We start from the raw sequence: 24,422 nt of genomic DNA, 5'->3' as shown, positions 1-24,422 counted from the left end.
GTTCCTGACTTATCATAACTCTTTTTGCTAGCATACATAATAGCATAGTAATGAGCATAGAGAAGATGGCAAGCTTAAGCACTGAAGCATGGCTCTTGGTTAGATTTGCACTCCATAGCCAAGAGTGTTGGTGTAGGCTCTCAACCTCTACTTGCTTGGAGAAGGAGAGGGAGCTCTTGCACTTTGCATCATTGGACCCCTCCAGGCCTAGCCAATCACAAGCATGAGGCATTACAAGCAACAAGGGTAGCCTTGGGACAAGTGTCCCCCTTTCCCCTTTGAGAGAGAGGACTTGATAAATGTAAAATCAGTTAATAAATCTTCTAAATTATCATTGGACCCCCTGGATGGCCAATCAATAGGCTTCAGGCACACCATGAGGACAACATGAGGAGGAACTTGACAAGTGTCCCTTATGCTTTCTTTGTACCAAGTATGCCTTGTGTGTGTGTGGGTGTTCTCTCTCATCCCCCCTCATGTAGGGCTCGCCCCCTCCTTGTAGGGATTGGATGTTTGACTTTTGACACCTCAAGCCCCTTAAGATTAGTCCCAATTCCCACTACAAGCTTGGCCCTTAAGCACTTTAAGCTTGGGCTGGGTTCTCACCTCAAGTGTAACCCTAGCATCTCAAGTATGTCAATGTTAACCCTCACGGCTCACGGACACCCTATTACCTACGACGGACGTTGTAACCTACGACGGACATTGTATTATTTATTTGGTAGAGTCAGGTATCGGGCTTGTCGCTCAAATAGGAAAAGGGTAAGAGTGATCGCTGATGAGAGGCGCACTCTAACTGGAACATTCAAGGGATTAGTTGGCTAAGCATGCAAGTGTGAATGGGGCGAGCTGATATAAAAGTCAACTAAACCTAAAATTCACTCATTCTCTTAGTGTGCAATAGAAGAAGTGCTCTTGCCCTATCTCCATTGTGTGCTCACAGGTGTGTGTGTGTGTGTGTGTGTGTGCGCTTGAGGGAGAGAGTGTGTGTGTGATCGAGCATTGCGATGGCACCAGCGGCGGCGAGACGGTTGAGCGCAGTACTGTGGCGGCTCCCTCTTCTTCGCGGCGAGGAATCCTTCACGGCAACAAGTGCAGCGAGGTGAGTGACACACCCCTGCTCTCTGTGAGCTTGCTAGGCCTGCTAGTTGTGTGCTTGCAGCCTTCGTGGCTCGCACACGGTGCTTGGCAAGTCCCTAGCTCCGACATGTGCGGTAGACGCGTACATTTTTGGCGCCGCTGCCGGGGAGTTGCCCTGCACCAAGCTTCGGGAAGCACTCTGTGCTGCCCCGTGGAGTCACTAAGCTTAAGTAGGAAGGAAGAAAGAGAAGCCTGGTGACTGTGTGCGTAGATCTTGTGTAGATTTGCAAGAGTTTTGTGTTGTGGGTTAGTGTACGAAAGGTCTGTTTATTTGCACAGTCTATTACAGTTCCGTTGCAGCTCACACAATTCTGTTTGAGCTCACAGCAAGTTTGCACATTTCGATTTTTGCTTACAGTTCGGTTCAGCACAGTCAATTCAGTTCGTTTTCGATACATCTAGTCCAGTTTGTGTTCTGCACAGTCGGAACGGCTCAGATCTGGTTTGCACGATCTTGTTATCCGCACTTAGTTCAGTCGAGCGCGCAGCAGTTTCACGCCCCACAGATCAGCACGTTTCCGTCAACATTATCTTCCAAAAACAGAAAAACAGAAAAAAACAATTGTTAATAATAATAAAAAAAGATTTTTTTGGGCGACGTCTCATGCGCTAGGCTCTCTTGTGAGGGGAATATTTATTTCCACAAAAAAAAATTAGTTGTAAGTTTGTCCCAAAAAGATAGATCGGAATCATTTGATGAGCTTGGGCTTGGATTTGGTCTTAGTCTTATGATATAAGGTAAATGCTATTCACTATATATATAGGCTAGTGCTCAAGTGAAAGGAGAAAGCATGTGGGGCAAAGCCTTCACCTTTCCCTCCACAAGTCATCCTTCAACTTTCTATTTTAAGCCATGTGCCCAAGTAGAAACTAGGAGAAATTGACTGTTTTAGGGACTTTGGGAGCTTCCGATAGTCAAACAGTGTTCTGTAAAGTGCGCCTAGATCTCCTAAGCGATACGCTCATTTCGAGCTATCGTACGTCCCAATCCGTTTTTTGAACCTAAAAAAACATCAAAAACAAGAAAAAATCAAGTAGAAAACGAGGTGCAAAACACCCACAAAACAAAGCAAGTAACCTTTGAGGGTACTTGCCGACACTTGTAGGGCGCCCAAAGCACATGTATCTACACTCTGGTCGTGTGCTAGAGTCCGAACAACTAGTAGTGCTTCGATTTACGGGGGTACCCACTATCCTTCCACGCTAGGGTCTACGCCCTCGGCGGGGACCCAAGGTAGTGCAACCCAAGACCCAAATATAGCGGCTAGCGACTCTTCCTCTAACTACGATATTATGGAAGAGTATATTACACAAAGCCCCGGGGGAACAAATGAAACCATACCTAGCTGGGCCCAACAACTTGGAACTAGTGTTTTTAGCCGTTTGATGGAAACTTTTAGTAGAGCTGCGCGCTTTGAACCTACGGCTAGTGAAGTAAACGAAGGGGGTGGGGAAGTAGAATCACCATTCACATCTCCTATCGACCCCACACTCCCTCAGAGTGTCCACGTGGACATTCTACCTACCTCATTTAATGAGGGCCCTACCGAGCTACCACCTTCCAAAGTCGCCTCTAAGGTAGCGGTGACTAAAAGTCAAAACATGGGAAGCAACATTGCATCCACCTCATGGCAACCCTCTAGTACACCAAGTTTGGACGGGGTATTTCTCAATGAAAATTGGGAATATGACCTACCCACGGAGACTTTGACCGACCTATACATGGGCTACACATACCATGTGGGTTGGTTAGAAGTTGTACAATCCACATCTAGTGCCACTAGTCTAGAGGAACAACAACACATGATCTGCAATGTCATCCATAGAATTATCCAGTCCGAGAGGCAAAATCGAGGAATGAACATACCTTCGACGGGTCCTATGCGATTTTTAGACACGAGCAAAGGGAAACAACCCACTCTGTCACAAATGGAGACCCCCCTAGTGAGTCCCATCGATCCCCCATAGGTTGTTTCGCCAGGGGTCTCAATGCAATCTGAGCCCACCAGTGATAGCTTTACTTTTCCAAGTCTAGCTCATCTTTCCCTTGATGACACCACGGCTACCATGCCTACCCCAATGATGGGCATGCCGAGAAACACGCCATGTACCTCATTTGTTAGTAAAGCACCACTACATGGTAGCTCAATGCCTGCAACAGTACCTACAAGTGTGTACCAATCGTATGCACATATGGGTCATCACACTCATGTAGTCCCTACCCCTCCCATTGTTTCAACTACCTATGCTCCACAACCACAATATACAAGTTCTCATTTACATGGGACTATACCAGCTAGCATTAGCATGTCACATCCGACATCTGCTATGCCAAGGGCCACCCATATGAACTATGGACCACCACATGGCACAACATCGTACCCAACGTGGAATCCAAGGGCTTCTTATGCGCCTAGCCCAATGTCAATACCTACTCCACATGTAGTCTCTGGAGCACCTTCACCCACGGTGCCTGCTCATTTAGGTGACTTGGCAACATTTGCTCAAGCTATTGGTCGATCTATTGCTGAGAATATGCGTAATGCGCCTGATAGAGAGCCTAGAAGTAAGGCATTACAAATAGCCAAGCTCACACAAAAATTTAGTGGAGACGGGGATGTGAGAAAGCATATTGAAGTGTTTGAACAAATATGCGATTCTCTAGGAGAACACAATGACCTACATAAGAGCAATGCTTTAAGCCTAACCTTAAGTGGGAAGGCTGGGGATTGGTATAGAACCCTAAGGGTGGAAGAAAAAACGATTTACCCTACTCTTAGGAGACTGTTCTTAAAAGAATACATACGAGAGGGAGTACTTTGGGGTGTAGCCTCTCAGCTCCAGAAAGCCCAACGACAGGAAGGAGAGTCAGTGAGAGACTTTATAAGTCGCTTGAAGCATTTGAATTCTCGTTGTAATCCAAATGAGCGCTTCAACAATAACCAATTGCTTGATAGATTCATTAGGGGATTACGACATGAGGATATCTACAATGGCCTAGTCATTAGAGGTATCACCACTTGGGAAGCAGTCACCACCAATGCGATCCAATTGGAGGATAATCTAATGATTCAAGGAGAAAGAGTGTTTGTTGAGACTAAATCTATTAGCTTGCAAGCATCAGGGCATCAGCCAATGACCCTAAAGCCTATTGCTGAGGAGCCAAATATATCTGAGATGACTTTAGCAGATCTCACCAAGGCTATTCAAGAGAGTCTTAGAGACAATCGTGCTCTGCAAAACAATCATATGTATCCAAGAAGGGAGCAGCAATGGTGCTCAGTATGCTATGGACCCCATAGTACCAGTGAATGCCCTACTTTTAGAGTAAAATTCAATGGTAACTGCAATGCATGTGGAAGGTATGGTCATCAAGCTAAGGATTGCCAAGTATTTAAGCGTACGATGGCCAATAGACCAACCTTAGCATGGACAGACACACCTCGAGTGCCTGCATTGATGCTGGCCCCACCTCTTGAACAAACATCACAACATATGGTCCCTAGGGCCCAAAGTGTTGTTCAAACAACGCCCTTACCACCTCCAGTGCTAGGACCGCAACCACCACATCCGAGAATCACTTCTGTGAATCAAGTGGGTTGTGAGTCATCTATTTCTTGTTTGGAAGGCTATGAGGAAGTTATAGATCCTAATATCGCCTATGGGATGGATGAGCTTGAAGAAAGTCCACAATACTACATGGAGGACTATCGGGGACAAGTCAAACCTGTATATCAAGTAGCTGCTATTGCGGCAAGAGGCCAAAATATCAACTACACTGCTAAGAGACCGCCTCTTCAATGCTATGAGTGTGGAGGTCCACATCGTGTAGCCGAGTGTCCTATTAGGCTACAAAAGAACGCCACACTAATGCAAACCAATCAAGCGAGCACGTCTACAATGTCGATACTCATGTGTAATAGATGTGGCATAGATCATTTGATTGCCCAATGTCCAAATAATCCAAATGCACCGAAGATCACGCAATTAAACTTGATTGAAGTTACCGAGGAGCCATCACCAAGTACACCCATGGTACCAGTAAACGTACTCACACGATCGATGCTCCAAAAACAAAATTATATTCTTGAGGAAAGAGACACGGCATCAATTGCCCAATCTCAGAAAAAGAAGAAAACACGAAGAAAGAGATCGCAAAAAGCAGCGAAATTAGACCCTAGTTCAAAGACCGACATAGGGACTGGTGATGACCCCGTATATATGAACGACGCTGAAGAAGATTCTGATTCAGGTGAAACCATGGAGACCAAAACGACCACTAGCATAGAAACCAACAAGGAATATTTTCATGAGCCACAATGGCCAGGATCCAAAAAGAAGATAGGAACTTACCCAAACCCTACAGAGGAGATTGAGCGAGTCAAGCATTTAAGGAGTTTGGTAGAAGATACCCAAAGGGATCTAGAACCAGCACCTAGGAAGATCCAGATTACAGACACCGTGTTCCCTACGCAACAACAACCTCACCAAGTCCATAGACCCTTGGACATACCTAGTGTCATCCAAGAAGAAAGTGACTTAAAGTCATGGGAAAGTGGGCGTACTCACTTCTTGATGGAAAGAATGTTTACAGAGGGACTACCTGATCCTATCGAAGAAATGGAGATCCCATCTTCCCCACGTCAAGGGACTCAAGGCCAAAAGGTGCCGTTAAACATTGCCAAATTGATGGATTTCATGTCTTCAGAAGTTAGATCCACCATCATGTCCAAACTATATAAAGACCCCGAGCTAGTCTCAGCCCTTCGAGCCTTCCTCAATGGAGAACTGAAGTTTGGGCTACCACAATTTGCACAGATGGATGGAGCCGGGGAGATGCCAATAGAGGAGGAATACATAGATCCACAACCGAACCTAGATGAGAACCTTGTTATAGAAATACCTGTTAACAAGTTGGGACAATACTTTGAAGGTGATGAATCTAATGCGACTATACCAATCACTACTAAGGGATTAAATGTGAAGGGAATCCTTGATGGTGGCGCTAGGGTTAGCATTGTGACTAAAAATTGCTGGGAAACTATGGGAAGACCTCACCTTTCGACCACAACCATAGTAGTGAAGATGGCCAATGGGTCTATTGTTAAACCTATTGGGATGCTAGAAGATCTCAAGATCAAGGTCTTTGGACATAAAATAAGGATTACCTTTATTGTTATGGATTTCTCCAAACACACTATGGCATCGGAGATGATCTTAGGACGTCCTTTCATGAGGGAAGAAAAAATGGTGCATGACTGGTCTAAAAACCATGTCTACTTGCAGTTCCAAGATTTGGTCATTCGAGTGGATCTTGTGACGGGTCGAGCACATCCTCTAGGAAACAGGTTTATAATTGATCATAGATCTGACACCATAGTTCACTCAGCCCCATTGCAGTAATGTTACACGTGTAAAGCGAACACTGATGTTGGGAAAGATTCTCCTTATATGGATGTACTACCTGGGATGACTGAGTCGGACAATGTGGATTGGGTCCACCTAGCAACAACCATAAACACTTGGGGAAATAGGGGGATGACCTGGGTAACACCCGAGGGGGATGAAATACCACCACTTGTACCCTTAAACATGCTAGAAGCAATGCATATAGCTTCTGATGATCTACAAGATGATAGTTTGACTGGCATTGAAACCAATAGCGCCTCACAAGACTATAGCCCACACGATTTGGGGTCAAAATCATCAATTGAAATTGACTCTCAGGACGAAGAATCTGAGTTAAATTTTAGTGCAAATGTGGGGACAAACCATTCAGGGCCCAATGGTAACCTAGATGATAATCTATCCAAGGGAGCAGAAGACATAAGTAGTGATTCATCTAGTGAGTCTTCACTAGAAATCGACCGTAATCGAGAATTCAACAAGAAGAGTAAGAGATATAAGAGGCGACGATATCGAGCAAATGTGCGTGCTAGAATAAATGAAAATAAATCTATCGCAGAATGGCTTAATTATATAGGGGCATGTGATGCTCATCGAAAGTTGGTAGATAACTGGGGTGAATACCTTCAAAGAGTTATGTGGTGTAGTCCACAACCCATTGACATCGCACAACTAGAGGCTACAGATAAGCCAAAGTTGAGCCGTACCGTAAGGAGATGACAAAATCGAGAGTTAGCTCAACAACAAAAGGAATCAGAAGTTAAATCACAGTCCACAGAACAACAGGACCCCATAGACTTACACCCTGCACCTGAACATTTCAAATCCTATACCAGAGAGGAACGTAAGGTTGTGTATACAAAAGCTCAAAGAAAACCTATCGATGGAAGCAATGGAGTCTATGATGGTCCAGCGATAGTTAAGGAAATAGAGTTAGCAGACCCAGGAGAAGAGTCTAAACCTGTTTTCATTGCCCAGGATCTGATCGAGACTGAGGAGTGTATACTTAAAGAACTTCTCAAGGAATTCAGGGATATATTTGCCTGGACTTATCATGATATGAAAGGTGTTCCAACTTCCGTGGTGCAACACACAATCCCTATGAATAGCATGGCTAAACCAGTTCAGCAACGACCCTACCCAATGAATCCTAAATATGCAAAGATCGTTCAAGAAGAGATTGAAAAGCTTGTGGAATGTGGATTCATATACCCTATTGAGCACTCAGAATGGGTGTCTCCAATAGTGATTGTGCCAAAAAAGAATGGGAAACTCAAAGTGTGCGTAGATCTCAAGAAGGTCAATCCGCCACTAGAAGGGACCATTACCCCTTGCCATATTCGGAACATGTGCTTGAAAGAGTTGCAGGGAAGGAAGCTTATAGCTTTTTAGATGGGTACTCTGGCTACAATCAAATCACAATTGCGCTAGAGGACCAAGCTAAAACAGCCTTTATAACTGAATTTGGAGTGTTTGCATTCTGTGTTATGGCCTTTGGCTTAACCAATGCCCCTGCTACCTTTCAAAGATTAATAACACTGCTTTTAGAGAATATTTGAGGGAGTTTTGCGAAGCTTTCTTAGATGACCTTTGTGTTTATTCCTCTTGGAAAGAACATCTATCATGCTTATGAAAAGTGTTTGAGAAGTGCACATTGTATCACATCTCCTTAAATCTTTTCAAATGCCAATTTTGGGTTAAACATGGAGTCATTTTAGGGCATATAGTGTCCAAAAATGGGATTTCCACAGATGAGAGCAAAATTAAAGCCATCGCTGAACTGCCACCACCTACAAACTATAAGGGAGTTCCAAGATTCATGGGCCATGTTGGTTATTACCGTTGGTTACTTTGCTATTGGGTCTGTTCTAGCTCAACCAGGAGAACATAAATTGGACTACCCCATCAGCTTTGCAAGTCGTCAATTGAATGATGCCGAGAGAAACTACACCACTACAGAGCGAGAAGGTTTAGGTATGATTTATGCAGTGAAGAAATTTCGCTACTACCTTCTGGCCAACAAGTTTGTCTTCTATGTTGATCATCAAGCCTTGTTGTATCTCGTAAATAAACCTTGTTCCACGGGAAGAATTACACGATGGTTGCTAATTCTCCTTGAGTTTGATTTTACCATTGTGGTGAGACCTGGTAAAGACATGTCATGGTGGATCATTTGTCTCGCATACCCAATGGTGAAGCCCCTACTGGAGTCGATGATGAATTACCCGATACTTCTCTATTCTTAGTCGAAACCATACCTGAATGGAGTGAGAAGATTGTGAACTTTCTAATTAATGGTTTTCCACCCAAAGAGCTTCGTAAGGACATAGCTCGAAAACTGTTAAAAGAATGTGAACCTTACTCTCTCATTGCAGGAACTCTCTACAGGCTAGGGAAGGACGATATTCTAAGACGTTGTGCCCGTGAGGATGAGTATTTGTACATACTGCAAGAAGCCCACATGGGTATAGCCGGAGGACATTTCTCGGGAGAACTAACAGGTAGAAAGGTGCGCTATTGGTGGCCAACCTTATTTAAGGATGCATCGCTTTTTGCAAAAGGATGTGATGAATGCCAACGTTACAAGATCACTCAATGAAAGGATAGGATGCCCTTACATCCTGTTAAAGTGACTCAACCATTTGAAAAATGGGGTTTGGACTTTGTAGGCCCAATTAGTCCGGCAGCTCGTAGCACTCAATCTCGATATATTATCGTTGCCACTGACTATGTAACAAAGTGGGCGGAAGCCAGGGCGACACGTAAGGCCGATGCAAGGTCAACTGCCAAGTTTCTCTTTGAGAACATTATTACAAGATTTGGTTGTCCCTTTGAGATTGTGAGTGACAATGGTACTCATTTTATAAATGGAGTAATAAGAGAACTCACTACCAACTTTATGATAGCTCACCATAAATCCACACCTTATTATCCACAAGCAAATGGCCAAGCTGAGAGCACCAATAAGACCTTAATCTCTATCTTAACCAAAACGGTGGAAGCTCATCGCAAAGATTGGGATTTAAAGCTTACATCAGCTCTATGGGCTTATCGTACTGCGCATAAAGTTGCCATTAGCTGCACATCATTCAAGATGGTGTATGGCCAAGAAGCGGTTGTGCCATGGGAGTTTGTCGTTCCTAGTCTTCGAGTAGCTTCTCAAGAAGGTTGGGATAGTAACCCCTTAGTTGGGCGATTATATATCCTTGAAAGGCTAGATGAAGAGAGGCAATTAGCTGTGCAAAATTCACTTGTGGAGAAAGATAGGAGGAAGAAATTGTTTGACCGTCATCTAAAGAACAAAGATATCAATGTTGGTGATAAAGTCCTTATGTATGGAGTGCATAAAGAAAAGAAAAAGTTAAAATATGCGGGAAAAGGACCATATAGAGTATGTGAGATCACCCCACAAGGAACCATTCGTGTGGAGACTCTTGATGGAGTTGAAACCATTGGATTCCTCAATGGGAGCAAATTTAAAAGATACTATGATCCTTTAAGCCAAGAGGAGTTGCGTGCCATCCATACAAAAAAGGCAGCCAAGGCACAAATAGAATTGAAGAAGATACAAGTTCAAGCTAAGGCTAAGGAGCGACAACAACGTATAAGACGAAAACGAGAGGCTAACCTTGGAGTCACACATGCATTCCACGTTGAAATCGACGAGGATTGGTTGGACTCTGACACACCCCTATTGAGTTAAATAATGCCTATGGAAAAGTGCTATATAACGCCTTATTGGACACGGGTGCTAAATATAATCTGCTATCATATGGGGTGTGGTGTTAGTTAGGGAAGCCACCTCTATCTGAGAGTATTATCCAAGTCAAGGGTGTCAACAAGAAAAAAACTACGGTTTTTGGAATCTGGCACACTTCTGTCAGTTATGACAATGGGGTTGTAGCTCAAGACTTTTTGGTCATGCCTGTTGGAACTATGGAGGGTAATATAAACCTAGGACGCACGTGGATGATAGCCACCAAATGCACTATTGATTGGGGGACAGGGGGTGTCACAACACAGAAACCAACTCTTAGCCCTGCCATGCAAGCCATAGTCCCTGAGATATTGCTCTTAAGGAAATAAAACCCAAAACATTGCATGTCCAAGAGGTTGAACCATATGTCCCCATAGCCCAAGTCTCTAGAGCTTCGACTCATGTAACTGAAATAAAGCTTGAGACACACAAGACCCATCCCAATATAACAAAGAAAACATACAAGTGGGTCCTTAAAGCTTCTTTAGCAACCATAGCCAATGCTAAAAGACATCAGCCTGGTAACAGACGTCCCATTCGCCCCAAGAAATGTTGCGTTGGATTCCTAAAAAACTATTGGAAGCCCAAGGCTACTATGAAGGAAATGATCAAATCTGGGTACCAAAACGTAAATTGTGCTCTTACTTGTCACCGGGCCCATGTGAGCTCAATCCGGTGGCTCCAAAACAAATTGAAGATCGTGGAAAGGAAAAAATCACAGAATGCGACACACCTGCTCCAGAGCTAGTTTGGGTACCAAAGAAAGAACGAATTGTTCCACCTAGCTCAGGAACAGGGAAAGTAAATGAAGCGTCTTTATCTTCATGTAGTTCGTATACGGAAATAGAAGCTTCGACACAACCTCCACCTACCATTGTACATATCCATACAAGCAAGAAAGAGTTTGCACCTCCCGTTGTAGGTTCACCACCTACAACAATGTTGCAAATAAAATAATGGGAGAGTACCTTACCACCCTTGCAACTAGATGAAACACATAGGGCGATCGAAAACTATTGGTTAAAGGCTTCACCCATAACAACTTGGAACAATTGGTTTCAAAAGGTGACGACATCATTCCAATAGGTATGATCTACCCAAGGAAGGGGGGAGTGTTTGATGACATCCATCATTCACTTGCTTCCCTCTCAACCTTCCTCCCTGACCTCTCAATCTCCAATCCTAGGGAATGTATATATAAAGCCTTATACTAGTTCTAGCAAAAAAAAAAAAAAAAAGTAAAAGAGCAAGAGCGACTAGCAACGAGAGAGCACCCTATCAGATCCTACACATAAGTCTAAATTCACCATGTCACATCAAGCAACACACAAAAACAACTCATGTTTTAAAGACCTAACCAAATCTATCTATATTCTCAGAGATGGCTAGTTCACCAGAGGCATGCGCTTCTATTTTTGATGAAAGGTACCCTTTTTCCTTTTCTCAAGTGTTTCACATCTGCTACCCTGTACTTTCTTGCGAATGGGATTTGGTAGAGAGACTTGTGCGTGAGCGAAATTTTGAGAAGTTAGAATGGCTGATACGTCTATGGATAACTAGTGATCCCTACCCAGTAGCGAATGTTTCTCTGGTGGCACATGCTTATTCTTTTGCACAAGATGAGTATCCACGCATCGCGAGGTTCTTGATTAACACGCTTGCGCATGAGGATAATGAAGAAGAAATAATAGAGACCGAGGAAGACTATGGCCTCACGAAAAATGATTTCGTTTATCTAGATGATAAGGATAGAGGCCTACCCTTAGGGTGGCCACCCGATTAAATATCCTCTTTCCTTGATTCTAAAAGGGATGACAGATAGGTAGGTTAGGGATTTGGATTGTGTTTTGAGTTTGTTTTCTAGGAGCTTTAATTTTTTCACACTGACATGCCTCATAGAGGTATAGTGTTTGTTTTTTGGATGTGTTAGGTAGGACTTATATGGATTTCCATCCACATGGCTGAGGACATTTGCTTTGATGAAATGAGCAACTCCATACCTCCAGGTGTACTACTTTCCATGATTCATGTTGGTGGATATGTATAATTGCTAATAATGATTTTTCATGGTTTCTTTGAGTGCAATAGTTATGTTTGTTATCTGCCATTATAGATGTATAAATTTGTCTTTGCTTAAGTTGATGGAACTAGAGTTTAATCTTATGGATGAGCCTTGAGACTAGGAGACCGTGACTTTAGGTTAACTCATTTACTTGACCACTAGGTCTAGCTGATAAAATTATCTGAGTATTTGAGACCTTAGGAATGTTTAAGGCATAGAGAAGCTTGCTCACTTAAATAACAAAAACACTAGTGAGAATACAAAGGAAATGGAAGCAAAAAACATAAGTGCCACAAATGAAAAATCTAATGCTGTAAGAGAAATCGTGGCTGGATTTGGTACTTCACTCACATGTATTGTCTATGGTACTAGAGCCCTAGAGGTTCCCAGTGTGGGCGCTTTTCCTAGAGAAGCAAAAAGCCCCGGACATACAAAATAAGCACACACGTCAAATGATTGTGAACCAAAGTAAAAAAGAGAAAAAGAAAAAAATAAATGACATTTAAAAGACTTTCATCGAGCTTACAGTTAACATTTCAAGCTTTTGTTTGCAGTTGTGAGAGCTAGTTGGCTAATCAAAGCTGAAAAGCACAATTAGGGAATCTTGCATTTAGATAATCTTCTTAGCTTAGCTAGTACCAGAGTAGTTGTTTTAACCTTAGTCATAGCTAACTAATTGATAGACTCACCCATAAGCCCAAAACTCTTGATTAATTAATTTACTCAAAGTGCGATTTATTTGTCCTTAATGGCAGTCTAACATTTCATAAATCTTGCATTTACTCATTTCCACATGTACTTTACATTCCCTCATGATTTATGGAGATATAATTCCGCTTGCTGAAACAGTGACTTTGCCTTGTAGATTCAAATCCAGATGCTCTACAACATGGACATAACAAGCTTCAACTCAATAGCTTCTGAGGACGGAATCTACATCAAGAAGGGGGGCATGTTAACCCTCACGGCTCACGGACACCCTATTACCTACGACGGACGTTGTAACCTACGGAGGACATTGTATTATTTATTTGGTAGAGTCAGGTACCGGGCTTGTCGGTCCAATAGGAAAAGGGTAACAGTGATCGCCGATGAGAGGCGCACTCTAACTGGAACATTCAAGGGATTAGTTGGCTAAGCATGGGCGCCCAAGTGTGAATGGGGCGAGCTCATATAAAAGTCAACTAAACCTAAAATTCACTCATTCTCTCAGTGTGCAATAAAAGAAGTGCTCTTGCTCTATCTCTATCCCCATCTCCATTGTGTGCTCACAGGTGTGTGTGTGTGTGTGCTTGACTTGAGGGAGAGAGTGTGTGTGTGATCGAGCATTACGACAGCACCTGCGGCGGCGAGACGGTTGAGCGCAGTACGACGGCGGCTCTCTCTTCTTCGCGGCGAGGAATCCTTCATGGCGACAAGCGCAGGGAGGTGAGTGACACACCTCTGCTCTCTGTGAGCTTGATAGGCCTGCTAGTTGTGTGCTTGCAGCCTTCGTGGCTCGCACACGGTGCTCGGCAAGTCCCTACCTCTGACACGTGCGGTAGACGCGCACAGTCAAGCACCTCAAGCATCTCAAGCACCTCAGTTATCAAGCATCTCAAGCACCGTAGGCATTAAGCATGACAAGCTACTCAAGCACCTTAATCTTGTGCCGGTTTCCCACCTCAAGCTCAGCCCTAGCTTACCTAAGGTAAAAGGACTTTTACACACATTATTGGAGGTCTTCAATGAAGCTAACCCTAAGGTCTTATGATCGATTGGTTAGCCTTGCTCTTTGATAGACCATCTTTCATTTGGACCCCTTTACCATTGGCCCCATGTTGAGATAGGTTTATAAGCACATGTCTATATCTTAACCCTTGTTCCCGTTTATTCTCCCACATTAAATGATCAGTTTAATATGAGATTTTTTTTTGGGTTGGTTAGGTATTAGTTTTATGACATTACCTCTCTTTTGAAATCATAGTCGTCCTCGACTATGAGGTAGAAGAGATAAAGCCTTAGTCATTAATCAATCTTACTTAGTGGGTAGAGGATGCCTTTTACCCTACGACATCGTTCCAAGATGCATGACTAATCCATTTGGTGCTTGGGAGACATAGTTGTCGCAAGCATGTCTACTATTTAGTCCATTCCATACTCCCAAAGTAGAGTGACAAATTCTACTTGGTGTTTGAGAGACGTCGTCATCCAAACATGATTCTAAGCATGCATATTATTTAAATTTGTGTACAATTAAAAACAGAACTAGTCTTATATTATTTAAATTTGTGCACAATTAAAAAGAGAACTAGTCTTATAAGACAAAAACATGGGTCATTTAAAAGAAATTTGTATATTTGCTTACTTTAATGTAGCATTGTAAGCATTGACAAGGTTCATAATATCCTTAAAATGTATTCCTTGCATCCATCTAGCATCTTCAAAAGGATAATTTTTGAACTTAATAAGATACCGTAGGATAATCTTACCATGTCGTAGTACCTTGTCTTCATGCCGAAGGATAGCCTCGGGTTGTAGCACCTCTTCTTGGTCTTTAACTTTGGGAGGGTCTTCAATAATTGGTTTACTTGGTGACTCTCCTTTATAGGGCTTAAGTAGGCTCACATGAAAGGCATTGTGTATGAGCCAATGGTTGGTCAACTTGAGTTGGTAAGCCATCTCATTGATGGGCTTCAAGATTTGGAAAGTACCATAGTATCTTTTTGCTAACTTAGCATGATACTTTTGATGGCCCGTAGGATTTTTGCCTGTCGTTTGCCTTAATCGAGCCGTAGGAAACATAAAGAAGACCCAATCATTTTCTTTAAGTGCTAAGGTCGTTCTGTGCTTATTATCAGCAACAGCTTTTTGCCTTTGTTGAGAGATGGATATAGCCTCCTTAATCTTTTGAAAATATTCTTGTAGGTCATGGCTACACTCATCGGCAACGAAGATATTCCCATGTACTTTGAGTAGCAAGGGACTTTTAGGTCTTCCCTCAATGATTTCAAAACGGTGCTTTTCCCGTAGAAGTATGTACAGTATTATTGTAGGCATACTCCACAAGAGGTAAGCATTTTTCCCATTGTGAGCGTTGATCTACTTTGGTAACATAAGTCTTGAGTAGATCAAGTATCATAAGATTGGCTATGTCACTTTGGCCATCCGTTTGTGGGTGATAGACCGAAGAGAATTCAATCTTGTTTCTAGATTTTCAAAGAGACCTTTCTAGAAATTACTGGTCATTCTAGGATCTCTATTTGACACGATGGATGTTGGTAATCCATTGTGTTTGAAAAAATGTGATATGAAGAGAGTTGCCATTTGGTGTGCCTTAATAGTCTTTTTGACAAGAGTAAAATGTGCTTGCTTGCTAAACATGTTGACTATTGTCCATATTCCCGTATTCCCATAGATAGACTTAGGTAATCCAAAGCTAAAATCCATGGATATACTCTCCCATGGTGAATTTGGGATAGGCAATGGCTGGATTAATCCAGGTTGCTTCCCTCTATCATACTTGGTCTTTTGGCATACTACACATTTTGAAACATACTCTTGTATGTCCACTTTCATGGTAGGCCAATAGAAATACATCTCTACTCCTCAAAGAGTAGGTTGAATACCTATATGCCCCGCATAGGAAGGAGCATGGGATTCATATATAACTTTCTCACGAAGGGAATGGGTAACACATAGCCTATTTCCATGGAGAAGATAACCATACTGCAAGGTTAATGGTTCCCCTTTCTTCCCCAAAGCAAGGACTGACATTATGTCTCTAAAATCAAGGTCAGTAGCATACTCATCTATCATAGAGGATAGATCATTGTGAGTAGCTATAGACACCACATTAACTTTTGGTCGTCATGAAAGTGCATTAGCCACTTGATTGTGTGTACCAGCAATGTGAGCAATATGGAAACTAAATTGCGAAAGAAAATTTATCCACCTCATTTGTTTGTCAAAAAGTTTGGTTTGCATCATGAAATACTTGAGACTTTGGTGGTCGGTTCGTAGAATGAATGGAGTCCCCAATAAGTAGTGCTTCCATGTGTCTAGGGCATGTAGAACAGCTAAAAGCTCTTTCTCATAAATGCCTAAGACTCGCTCATCCGTATTGAGCCTTCGGCTCTCATATGCTATGGCATGCCCTTCTTGAAGCAAAACTGCTCCAAGGCAGTCACCACAAGCATCACATTGGACCTCAAATGACTTTGAGAGATCCAAAAACATGAGGATTGGTTGGGAGGTAAGCTGTTTTCTTTGAGCTTATCAAAAGCATTTTTCTTCTTAGCTTCCATACATACTTAATGTTCTTCTTAGTTAAGTCGTGTAGTGGTCTTGCTATTTGAGAGAATTTTGCTATGAAACGTCTTTAGTATGCGCACATACCAATAAAGCTTCTTAGCTCATGTAGACTCCTCGGATTAGGCCATGCTTACCTCTAACTTCAATGGATCCATACGGGCACCATCTTGAGAGATAATATGACCTAGGTATTGAATCTCTTGAAGGAAAATTCGTTTTTCTTTTGGTTGAGAAAAAGCTTTTTCTCCCTCAATGCTTGAAAAATCACTTAGAGATGTTGCTTATGTTCCTACAAAGACTTGGACTAGATGATGATATCATGAAAGAACACTCCAGTGAATTTGTTGTAAGGGCTAAAAATTTTCTACATTAGATGATTGAATGTAGCTGGTGCATTTGTCAAGCCAAAAGGCATGACTAGATATTCATAAAGACCAAATGTTGTGCAAAACGCGGTCTTTAGGATATCTTCATCCACTATCCTTATTTGATGATAGCCACTCTTAAGGTCAATCCTGCTAAAGTAGGTAGAGCCTTGTAGATTCTCAAATAGATCTTCTACCCAAGGCACGGGAAATCTATTTTTGATAGTGATATGTTTTAGTGCTCGATAGTCTAGACACATACGGTATGTACCATCTTTCTTTTGCACTAAAAGGACTGGAGAACAAAAGGGAGAGTAACTAGGCCTCACCATCCCTTTGTTTACCAATTATTGTACTTGCCTCATGATCTCCTCTTGTTGAGCTTGTGAGACTCGATAAGGAGGCTTGTTAGGCGGTGAGCTTCCTGGAAGGAGCTCAATGCGATGGTCGTCATCCCCTTGTTTTGGAGGTAAATCCATAGGGATATCATTGATGAACACATCTTGGAATCCTTTTAGAAAATTAGCCAAGTCTAACTCTTCTTGATTCCTACCATTTACATTTAATGAAACATTAGGATCTTTTAGAGCCTCTTTGACAAAACTCATGTACGCAGAAACTGAGCTCTTCATCGATTTATCAAAAGCAGGAGAATTTACAAGTGGAATGGTGCAACCATGCTCACTAGCATCTATATACATGTTCTTTCCCTTGTAGGTGAAGTAGATTCTCCTTGCAGGGAACTTCATTATTGGAAGCCATGCGATCAAACCATGGAACCCCTAGGATAACATCCTCATGTTGGAGAGGAGAGATGAAAAAGTCTTCTTTATCGACACAGATTTGGACATGAAGCCTCAACTTCCCAATCAAGGGAGTAACGGAGGCTTTTTGTTCCTTGAAAGCCGTGTCAGCCATTACCATATCTCCCATCTCAAAAGCTTGAATGCCCAACTTGGTGGCCTACTCCATTTATATGAAGTTGTGAGTAGAGCCAGGGTCAAACAAGGTGAAGGCATCATGCTCTCTTACCTTTCCCCAAGCATAGGAAAGAGATGATCCTTTGCAATGAGCATCCTCTTTTGGAGCTTCGATGGTGGAAGCCTTAGGAGTGTCCTTGTGAGCGTTCTTTTTGGGGCAATAACGATAGCCATGTCCTTGCTCCCCACACTTGAAACACTTTAGTCCTTGCGAAAAGCTTCAAGCTCTTCAGGAGAGAGTTTGTTTTTGCCTTTGTAAACTCCCTTCTCCTTGGATCGATTGTTGTTGTTGTTGGAAATGCCTCGGGAAGAATTTTGATCATTGGTTTTTTCCTTTGCATCATTTATGTCTTTGTTTACCATGGGCTTGACATTCCGTCTAGCCCCTTGATGGAAATTTATGCGTGAAGCAACCATGGTGTGATGAATTACTTCTTTGATAGAACCAGGCCATTGAGAGTTGATGTATTCGGCCATCTCTTTAGGTAATCCCACATGGAATTGCTACCTTTGCTCGACAAAGTCTATCTTTTGAAAGACAGTAGCCTTGAGATATAAATCCCAAAACTTGTCTACATACTTGTGGATAGACTCATGAGAGAGAAGCTTCAAGCTGTGCCATTCAGTAAGCACTTTGTTCTTTGCATCGCTTGCAAGAAATTGCTTCATGATGGAAACTCGTAGAGTTTTTCATGTCTTTGGGGCTTTGCGGTTGCCACGAAGGCTAGCCCACCATTGAAGAGCTGATTTTTGGAAGTGCATAGCTACATGGCGTAGCTTGAAGGACTCTGTGAAGCCCTCGTCTCCAAAAGCCGCATCAAATTGCTGGATTGGAGGTCTTCAATGAAGCTAACCCTAAGGTCTTATGCTCCATTGGTTAGCCTTGCTCTTTGATAGACCATCTTTCATTTGGGCTCCTTTACCATTGGCCCCCTGTTGAGATAGATCTATAAGCACGTGTCTATATCTTAACCCTTGTTCCCATTTATTCTCCCACATTAAATGATCAGTTTAATATGAGAAAATCATTTGGGTTGGTTAGGTATTAGATTTTATGACAATTGACCTCTGGGACTAAATTCAACATGTAGCATGCTTGAAGACTTATGGATATAACGGTCCCAACTAACAAATATAATCCATGGAGGTTTTGGGAGAGAAAGAAATGTAGGCAATGGTCCATGCTAAAATGTCAGAAAAGAAATTTGTTGTGATCAAAAGATGAGCACTACAGTAGGGTATGATACTCATACTCTCAAATTTTAAAGGGACATAATGTGTTTACAAAAGGAGGCTCTCCTACATTGCCTCAATGTCTGGTCTCATATTTAAGAGAGTAGGAGCTAAGCCAAGGAGCTAAGCTAAATGGTTGGTATGGTAGAGATTGTGCATACGAGAATAGGCCCAAGCATGTAAATGGTTAAATACAATCTGCTCTCTCAAAGAGAAACATGCTTTTGTAATTTAGGGAGAGGGAGACAGATTAATGACATGCATGATTTTAGGTCACAGCCTCAATTTTGAACCACATCTGCTGTTTACCATAATGACAAAAACTCCTACAAAAATAAACGACGCGAAGTTATTTTTCTTTCATTTCTATCACAATTTAAGATGAAAATGACGTGAAAATGTACATGAACAAATAGTATGCACCCTATTGTACTAAGCTGCTTATGCTATGCATTGTTGTGATTAGGTGATGATGTAAATCATTACCATGCTTGTGCACAAACGAAAGCCAACTCATCTGTTTAAAACTTGAAGCTTTATTGGTATATTGGAAACTACGAGCCCTAATCTTTTGACAACTCTACTCTTAGACATGAAAAGTTTTATAATTACACAGTGTAGCAGTTATAGCCTTCATGTTTAAAAACTTGTTGGCATATCGAGTTTGTTCTTCTCGACTTGGTAGCACTTTTCTCAACCCTAAGTAGACCAAGGGAAAGACGTCCTTCTTACTATATAGGAGATTATAATGTGCACTACTACCAAGCCTTGCTCAAAAGAAAGATGCAAGGATAGGAGCAAGTAATAGAGTGGAGCAGAGAGATTAAATTCAATTGTGTTCCTATTGTTGAAACCAATCCCAGAACCCACTCCATTCTCAAAAGAAGTTTTAGTAGCTTTTGTCTCTTCACGCCATGTTCAATTATCTAATCTGTATAATCAAGTTTCATAGCATTGCTAGACCAAGATAGACCAAAAAGGTCTCTCTCTCTCTCTCTCTCTCTCTCTCTCTCTCTCTCTCTCTCTACCCCAATACAACTCTTCTGAATTTGTTGAATAAGAGCTAGCACCTGGGAAAAAAGGGGTCTATGAGAAGCTCCCAAGCTTGGTATCAAAGAATGCTTCGCAGCATTTTACATATATTCATGTTTGTTAGAATCTATCAAGAGGTCGTGTCATGCATCACTTTTACAAATGCATTAGACTATACATGTAAGAAGAGAGTATTGATAGTGTTCCACTTGGAAAATAAGATAGCCCTACAAAAATAGAGGCGATGTTTCTTTGCTGCAGCAACGCGTAGGTCACATACTAGTCTTTTTAAAGCTATTGTGCTGTCATGTTTCCATTTTCTGTTGCTTTGTTGTTTGTGCCTTCTTCCTCTTTGTCTATAAAGATTTCTTTTGTTTTTCTGTGTGCATGTGTTGTGTGAATGAGTGGGTGTTTTAGATTTCCTTTTGCTGTTGCTTCCTTGTTTTGGTATGTTGGCTTGCACAGGGGACCTTTTTCTTTTGAGTAGTTGTCAGAAGATTTCATCCTCCAAGATCTTCACTGTCGGTTGCTCTTCAACATGTGAATGAGGGTTCAGCCTTTGTACTATCCCAGTGGTTCGACCGCTGGTTAGTTTGGGGAGTTGCAAAGGCCTTTGTTCTTTATAGTGCTGCATCGGTTGAAGCCAACTCAACAGCTGCAAGCCACTAAAACCATAGAGATCCTCTTCTTTTACTTATTGATGAGCAGTCAAAAGACCAGAATTGGAACATAGAGAGCTGGCTAAATACCTCAATCACCAAAGAGCTATGTATAGAGGCATCAGTCTGAGAAATTGGTTCTCTTCTAGTGAGCAGGAGAATAAGAGTTGTGAAAGGATTCTCTTCAAAGAAACATCGAGGAATAGAGAAAGTCTTTCCAATACTCATATTATCCTGGAACGCAAATAAATGTACCCGATCACAAATGACTTGCTTCGTTAGCTTTTCATTCACAAAACCACATCCCAGAGAATAGGTTGCTTGCCTGAATGCAGAAAATGGGTACCTTCACTTTAGCAATCCATGATTTGAAGCTAGAATCTTTGTAAAATTCCTGTATGTTATTATAACCCCTTGAAACCATAGAAATTGCTTCATCAAAATCCCTGACAGTCTTTGCCGACAAGCCTTTCTGCACATTAAAATATCTCCCTTTCCCCTCAAACACCATCTGCTTTCATGTCATTTACACACTTTCAGAATTGAGTCACCCTGAGCTATGAAAACACTACTCCAAAAAACTTTGAAAACAAAAAGGCAACTTCAAAGGCACTTAATCAACAAAGAGTTGGTCACGTCTTCCTTTGAGCTGGTAGTGTTGAGAAGAGTTATTCTGAACTGATAAAGTCTTGCAGCTTTTACACTAACTACAGCACATTAATGCAAATGACCTCATCATAACACCTATAAGAACTCCAATCCAGCCAGGCAATGCATGATCAAAAGCAGAAACATAGTAATATTTGGAACATGGTACATTGAAACCTGATTCGATTTTAAGATCTCGACAAAGCTGCTCGCCATTTTTTGATTGAATAGGTCAACACGATCGTCCTGGGAGAACTTTGTTGCTTCTTCAAGATCAAATGTGTTCTCAAAACAGACAGCAGCAGTTACAGGTGTTGATGCTGCCTCTTCCCCAAGATATTTGACTAACATATCCGCACCATAGCCCCACCCAACAGCCATCATAGTAGCCCACGGTCTTGACTTCAGAACAAACTCAACCGCCATTCGCACGTCATCACTGTCTCCTGCAGTGAATAATCTAAATCATAAAACATTACACAGAAGAAAGGATTAGCAACCACTATGTTATTCAAAGCACAAAGCTTTGACTGAATTCAGCTTTTAATGCCTAAGTAGACTGGACTTCGGGGGTTGTTCTGCCAGTGAGTTCTACACAACATATTTATCCAAAGCACGAGAAAGCATGTATTTGTCACTGATAGTCACAATTGGTAGAATATGATGCTCCCCTGACTCTCAAAGCACATCTTTGGGACGTTTTTGTCTGTTCCAGTATAAAAGTGGGCCAGGTAGGGACCCCTAGCCCTTGGAGACAAAACTCGATGATTCCTTTACCCAAGATGCCCATAGAATAACAACTTTACTCTAGGAGGGGTATTCTAAAAGCAATGTTGAAACCAATGCAATCGACAAAACTTATTGGATATACTAAAAGCACAAAGGGATACAAATTCTATAATCCCTCTTCCAAGAAAGACATGATACTATTTTGAGGAGCATAATATGGCTGGTGCATGTTTTCTACTGGTTCTAATTATCTACAATCTCTTTTGAACTACCCTCCCCTTTATTATTGACTCACATTAAAGTCTTAAACATAGCCACCTAAAATTAAATATTTCCGCACTTGATGCATTCATCTGAAATGCTAACAAATTACGTCCACATTATCTTTTTGCTTGAGACAAGCATTTGACAATGATGATATTATTTTTTTCTCTTGAAGGCTAATCAGATGCTTTTATACCTTGGTGTTGTCAACGGAGATCCTCCACAGCCCCTTGGGTTTAGTACTATTGGGAAGTACCCATGCTTGACACACCTTTGCACAACTTCTTGAATGCCCTTCTCTTTGCTACCATTTAATAATCCAGGAACAAGAAGGACCATTGTATCTAGGCCATGCTCACCAGATAACTCTAAGTGAGAAGGCCAATCAATGGCCAAAACTCCACCATCCTTAGTGTGCAAGAAAATCCGCCTGTATGTTGGCATGTGTTCTTCTATATTTGATTCCTTGGGAGCTTGTCCTTGCGATAAATTATCATGATGGAAGGCACTTTGCAAGAAACGACCAGTCCACTCAGCCTCCTTTTTTAAAGAAGGGCTATTACAGTCACCAATGGCATCCTGATCACTTAGACTAGCATTCCGTATTTTGACAACATAATGTCCTTCTGCTGTAAGCTTCTTTGGAAGACCATCATAGACGTCCATATCTCTAAACTTGATGGAAGGGCATCGCATTAACACAAAACGATTGAAAGGGGTGGCATTCATGATCAAGAGCCATTCTGAAGCTGGCTCAGAACTACCAGGCGCTTCATTCTGCCCAATTCTTGAAATTAGGTAGCCAATGGAGGTGCCTAGTAGCAGTGCAACAGAAGCTACAAAAACCTTAATGGGGATTGCATTAAGATGATGTAGGAGGCTCTCAGAGGGCGACTGATCTGAAGCCGATTCAGGAAGCAGCTTGGCAGCCTCGGCAGTGTCAATTTGAAAGCATCCGATGATGCTTTGCCCAACTTCTGAAAGGTAAGCACCGGAAGGGTCAAAAATGAAGCTCGCCCTCGGAGAAAAGAACATGCACCTTTTGCCTAAATGGCAAGGATTCCATGGCGAGTTCAAGCTTCTGCTATTCTGCATAAGTCTACAACCAGAGATCCGAAATAGATTGCCAACTGGAAAATGGTACCCCCCTGTGGATGCATGAGAGGTGCGAAACTGTATGGGGTGGGCATACACAGGAGGTGCTGTGAAGATTGCCATGGAGGAATGATTAGCGGCATTGCAGGATGGTATATAAGGACTGCTGAACGGTTTGTGAAAGGATTCAACTTTACTCACAATGGAAACCCAAGCAGACGCCATACACGCAAAATACATGAAAAACCTTCCAACTGGCGAGGCAAGGAGCTGCTCGCGAAACTGCTCGATTTTCATTTGAGACACACATACTATCACACAGGTGCAGAAACAATGATCGCAGAAAAAAACATGAGCACCATAGCTGCCTGAGCTTTAAAAGTAGAGTATCAAAAGATGCATACTGGTTCACGTGAAGGCGGAGCTCCCGTAAGGCCACCAAAGTCGAAAGTGAAAGGGAGGTAGCCAGCTAGGGTTTTCACAAGCTTGTAGCACGCTTCATATCCTGGCTCATGAGGCCAAGCCAAGGTGACTCGATACAGTCGTTCAGACAAACCTGTGACTTACGGTTTCAACGGTGACGGTTTGTTTTGCCTCCTTCCCTCGCCACGTGGCATATTCTTTCCTTTCAACGTGGCTACTTATGATTTGTTATAGCACCAGCTCCTTTTTTGGACTTCTAGACTAGAGGAGCGTCCGCTTCCGCACGGTCGGGGTTCAACCCTCGCTGCACACGTCAGCCAACGCTGCCCTCCCTTC

At 42.2% G+C, this 24,422-nt stretch overlaps 1 protein-coding gene across 3 annotated transcripts; it reads right to left on the bottom strand.

Moving 5' to 3' along the window:
• Positions 1-20,341: 20,341 nt before the first annotated feature.
• Positions 20,342-24,196, bottom strand: LOC147447888 (uncharacterized). Of its 3 annotated transcripts, none has more exons than XM_086524440.1 (5): positions 22,765-24,196; positions 21,753-22,035; positions 21,253-21,438; positions 21,018-21,161; positions 20,342-20,933 (listed from the first exon to the last, which is right to left on the bottom strand). In XM_086524440.1, exons 1-5 carry the CDS (start codon positions 23,958-23,960, stop codon positions 20,889-20,891), a joined length of 1,854 nt encoding a protein of 617 aa, XP_086380566.1. In that variant the 5' UTR covers positions 23,961-24,196; the 3' UTR covers positions 20,342-20,888. The 3 variants fall into 3 exon arrangements, with proteins under 3 accessions (XP_086380566.1, XP_086380565.1, XP_086380567.1); XM_086524439.1 differs by having other exon boundaries at positions 20,342-20,923; XM_086524441.1 differs by lacking the exon at positions 20,342-20,933 and having other exon boundaries at positions 21,027-21,161; positions 21,745-22,035.
• Positions 24,197-24,422: the final 226 nt, after the last annotated feature.

The sequence above is a fragment of the Adiantum capillus-veneris genome, chromosome 11 (genome assembly GCF_014529385.1).
Source record: "Adiantum capillus-veneris isolate H3 chromosome 11, ASM1452938v2, whole genome shotgun sequence".
Lineage (NCBI taxonomy): Eukaryota > Viridiplantae > Streptophyta > Polypodiopsida > Polypodiales > Pteridaceae > Adiantum > Adiantum capillus-veneris.
Note: the sequence above shows the minus strand (reverse complement) of the source record. Positions and strands in the feature narration are given on the sequence as shown.

Bases quoted from the DNA above. Each gene is read 5' to 3' on its own strand.
- LOC147447888 (XM_086524439.1), bottom strand. From the start codon at position 23,960: ATGAAAATCGAGCAGTTTCGCGAGCAGCTCCTTGCCTCGCCAGTTGGA. The intron at 22,036-22,764 runs GTATAAAAGCAT...TTTATGATTTAG, and splicing joins TCTCCGTTGACAACACCAAG to ATTATTCACTGCAGGAGACA. The intron at 21,162-21,252 runs GCAAGCAACCTA...TTTGCGTTCCAG, and splicing joins TACCCATTTTCTGCATTCAG to GATAATATGAGTATTGGAAA.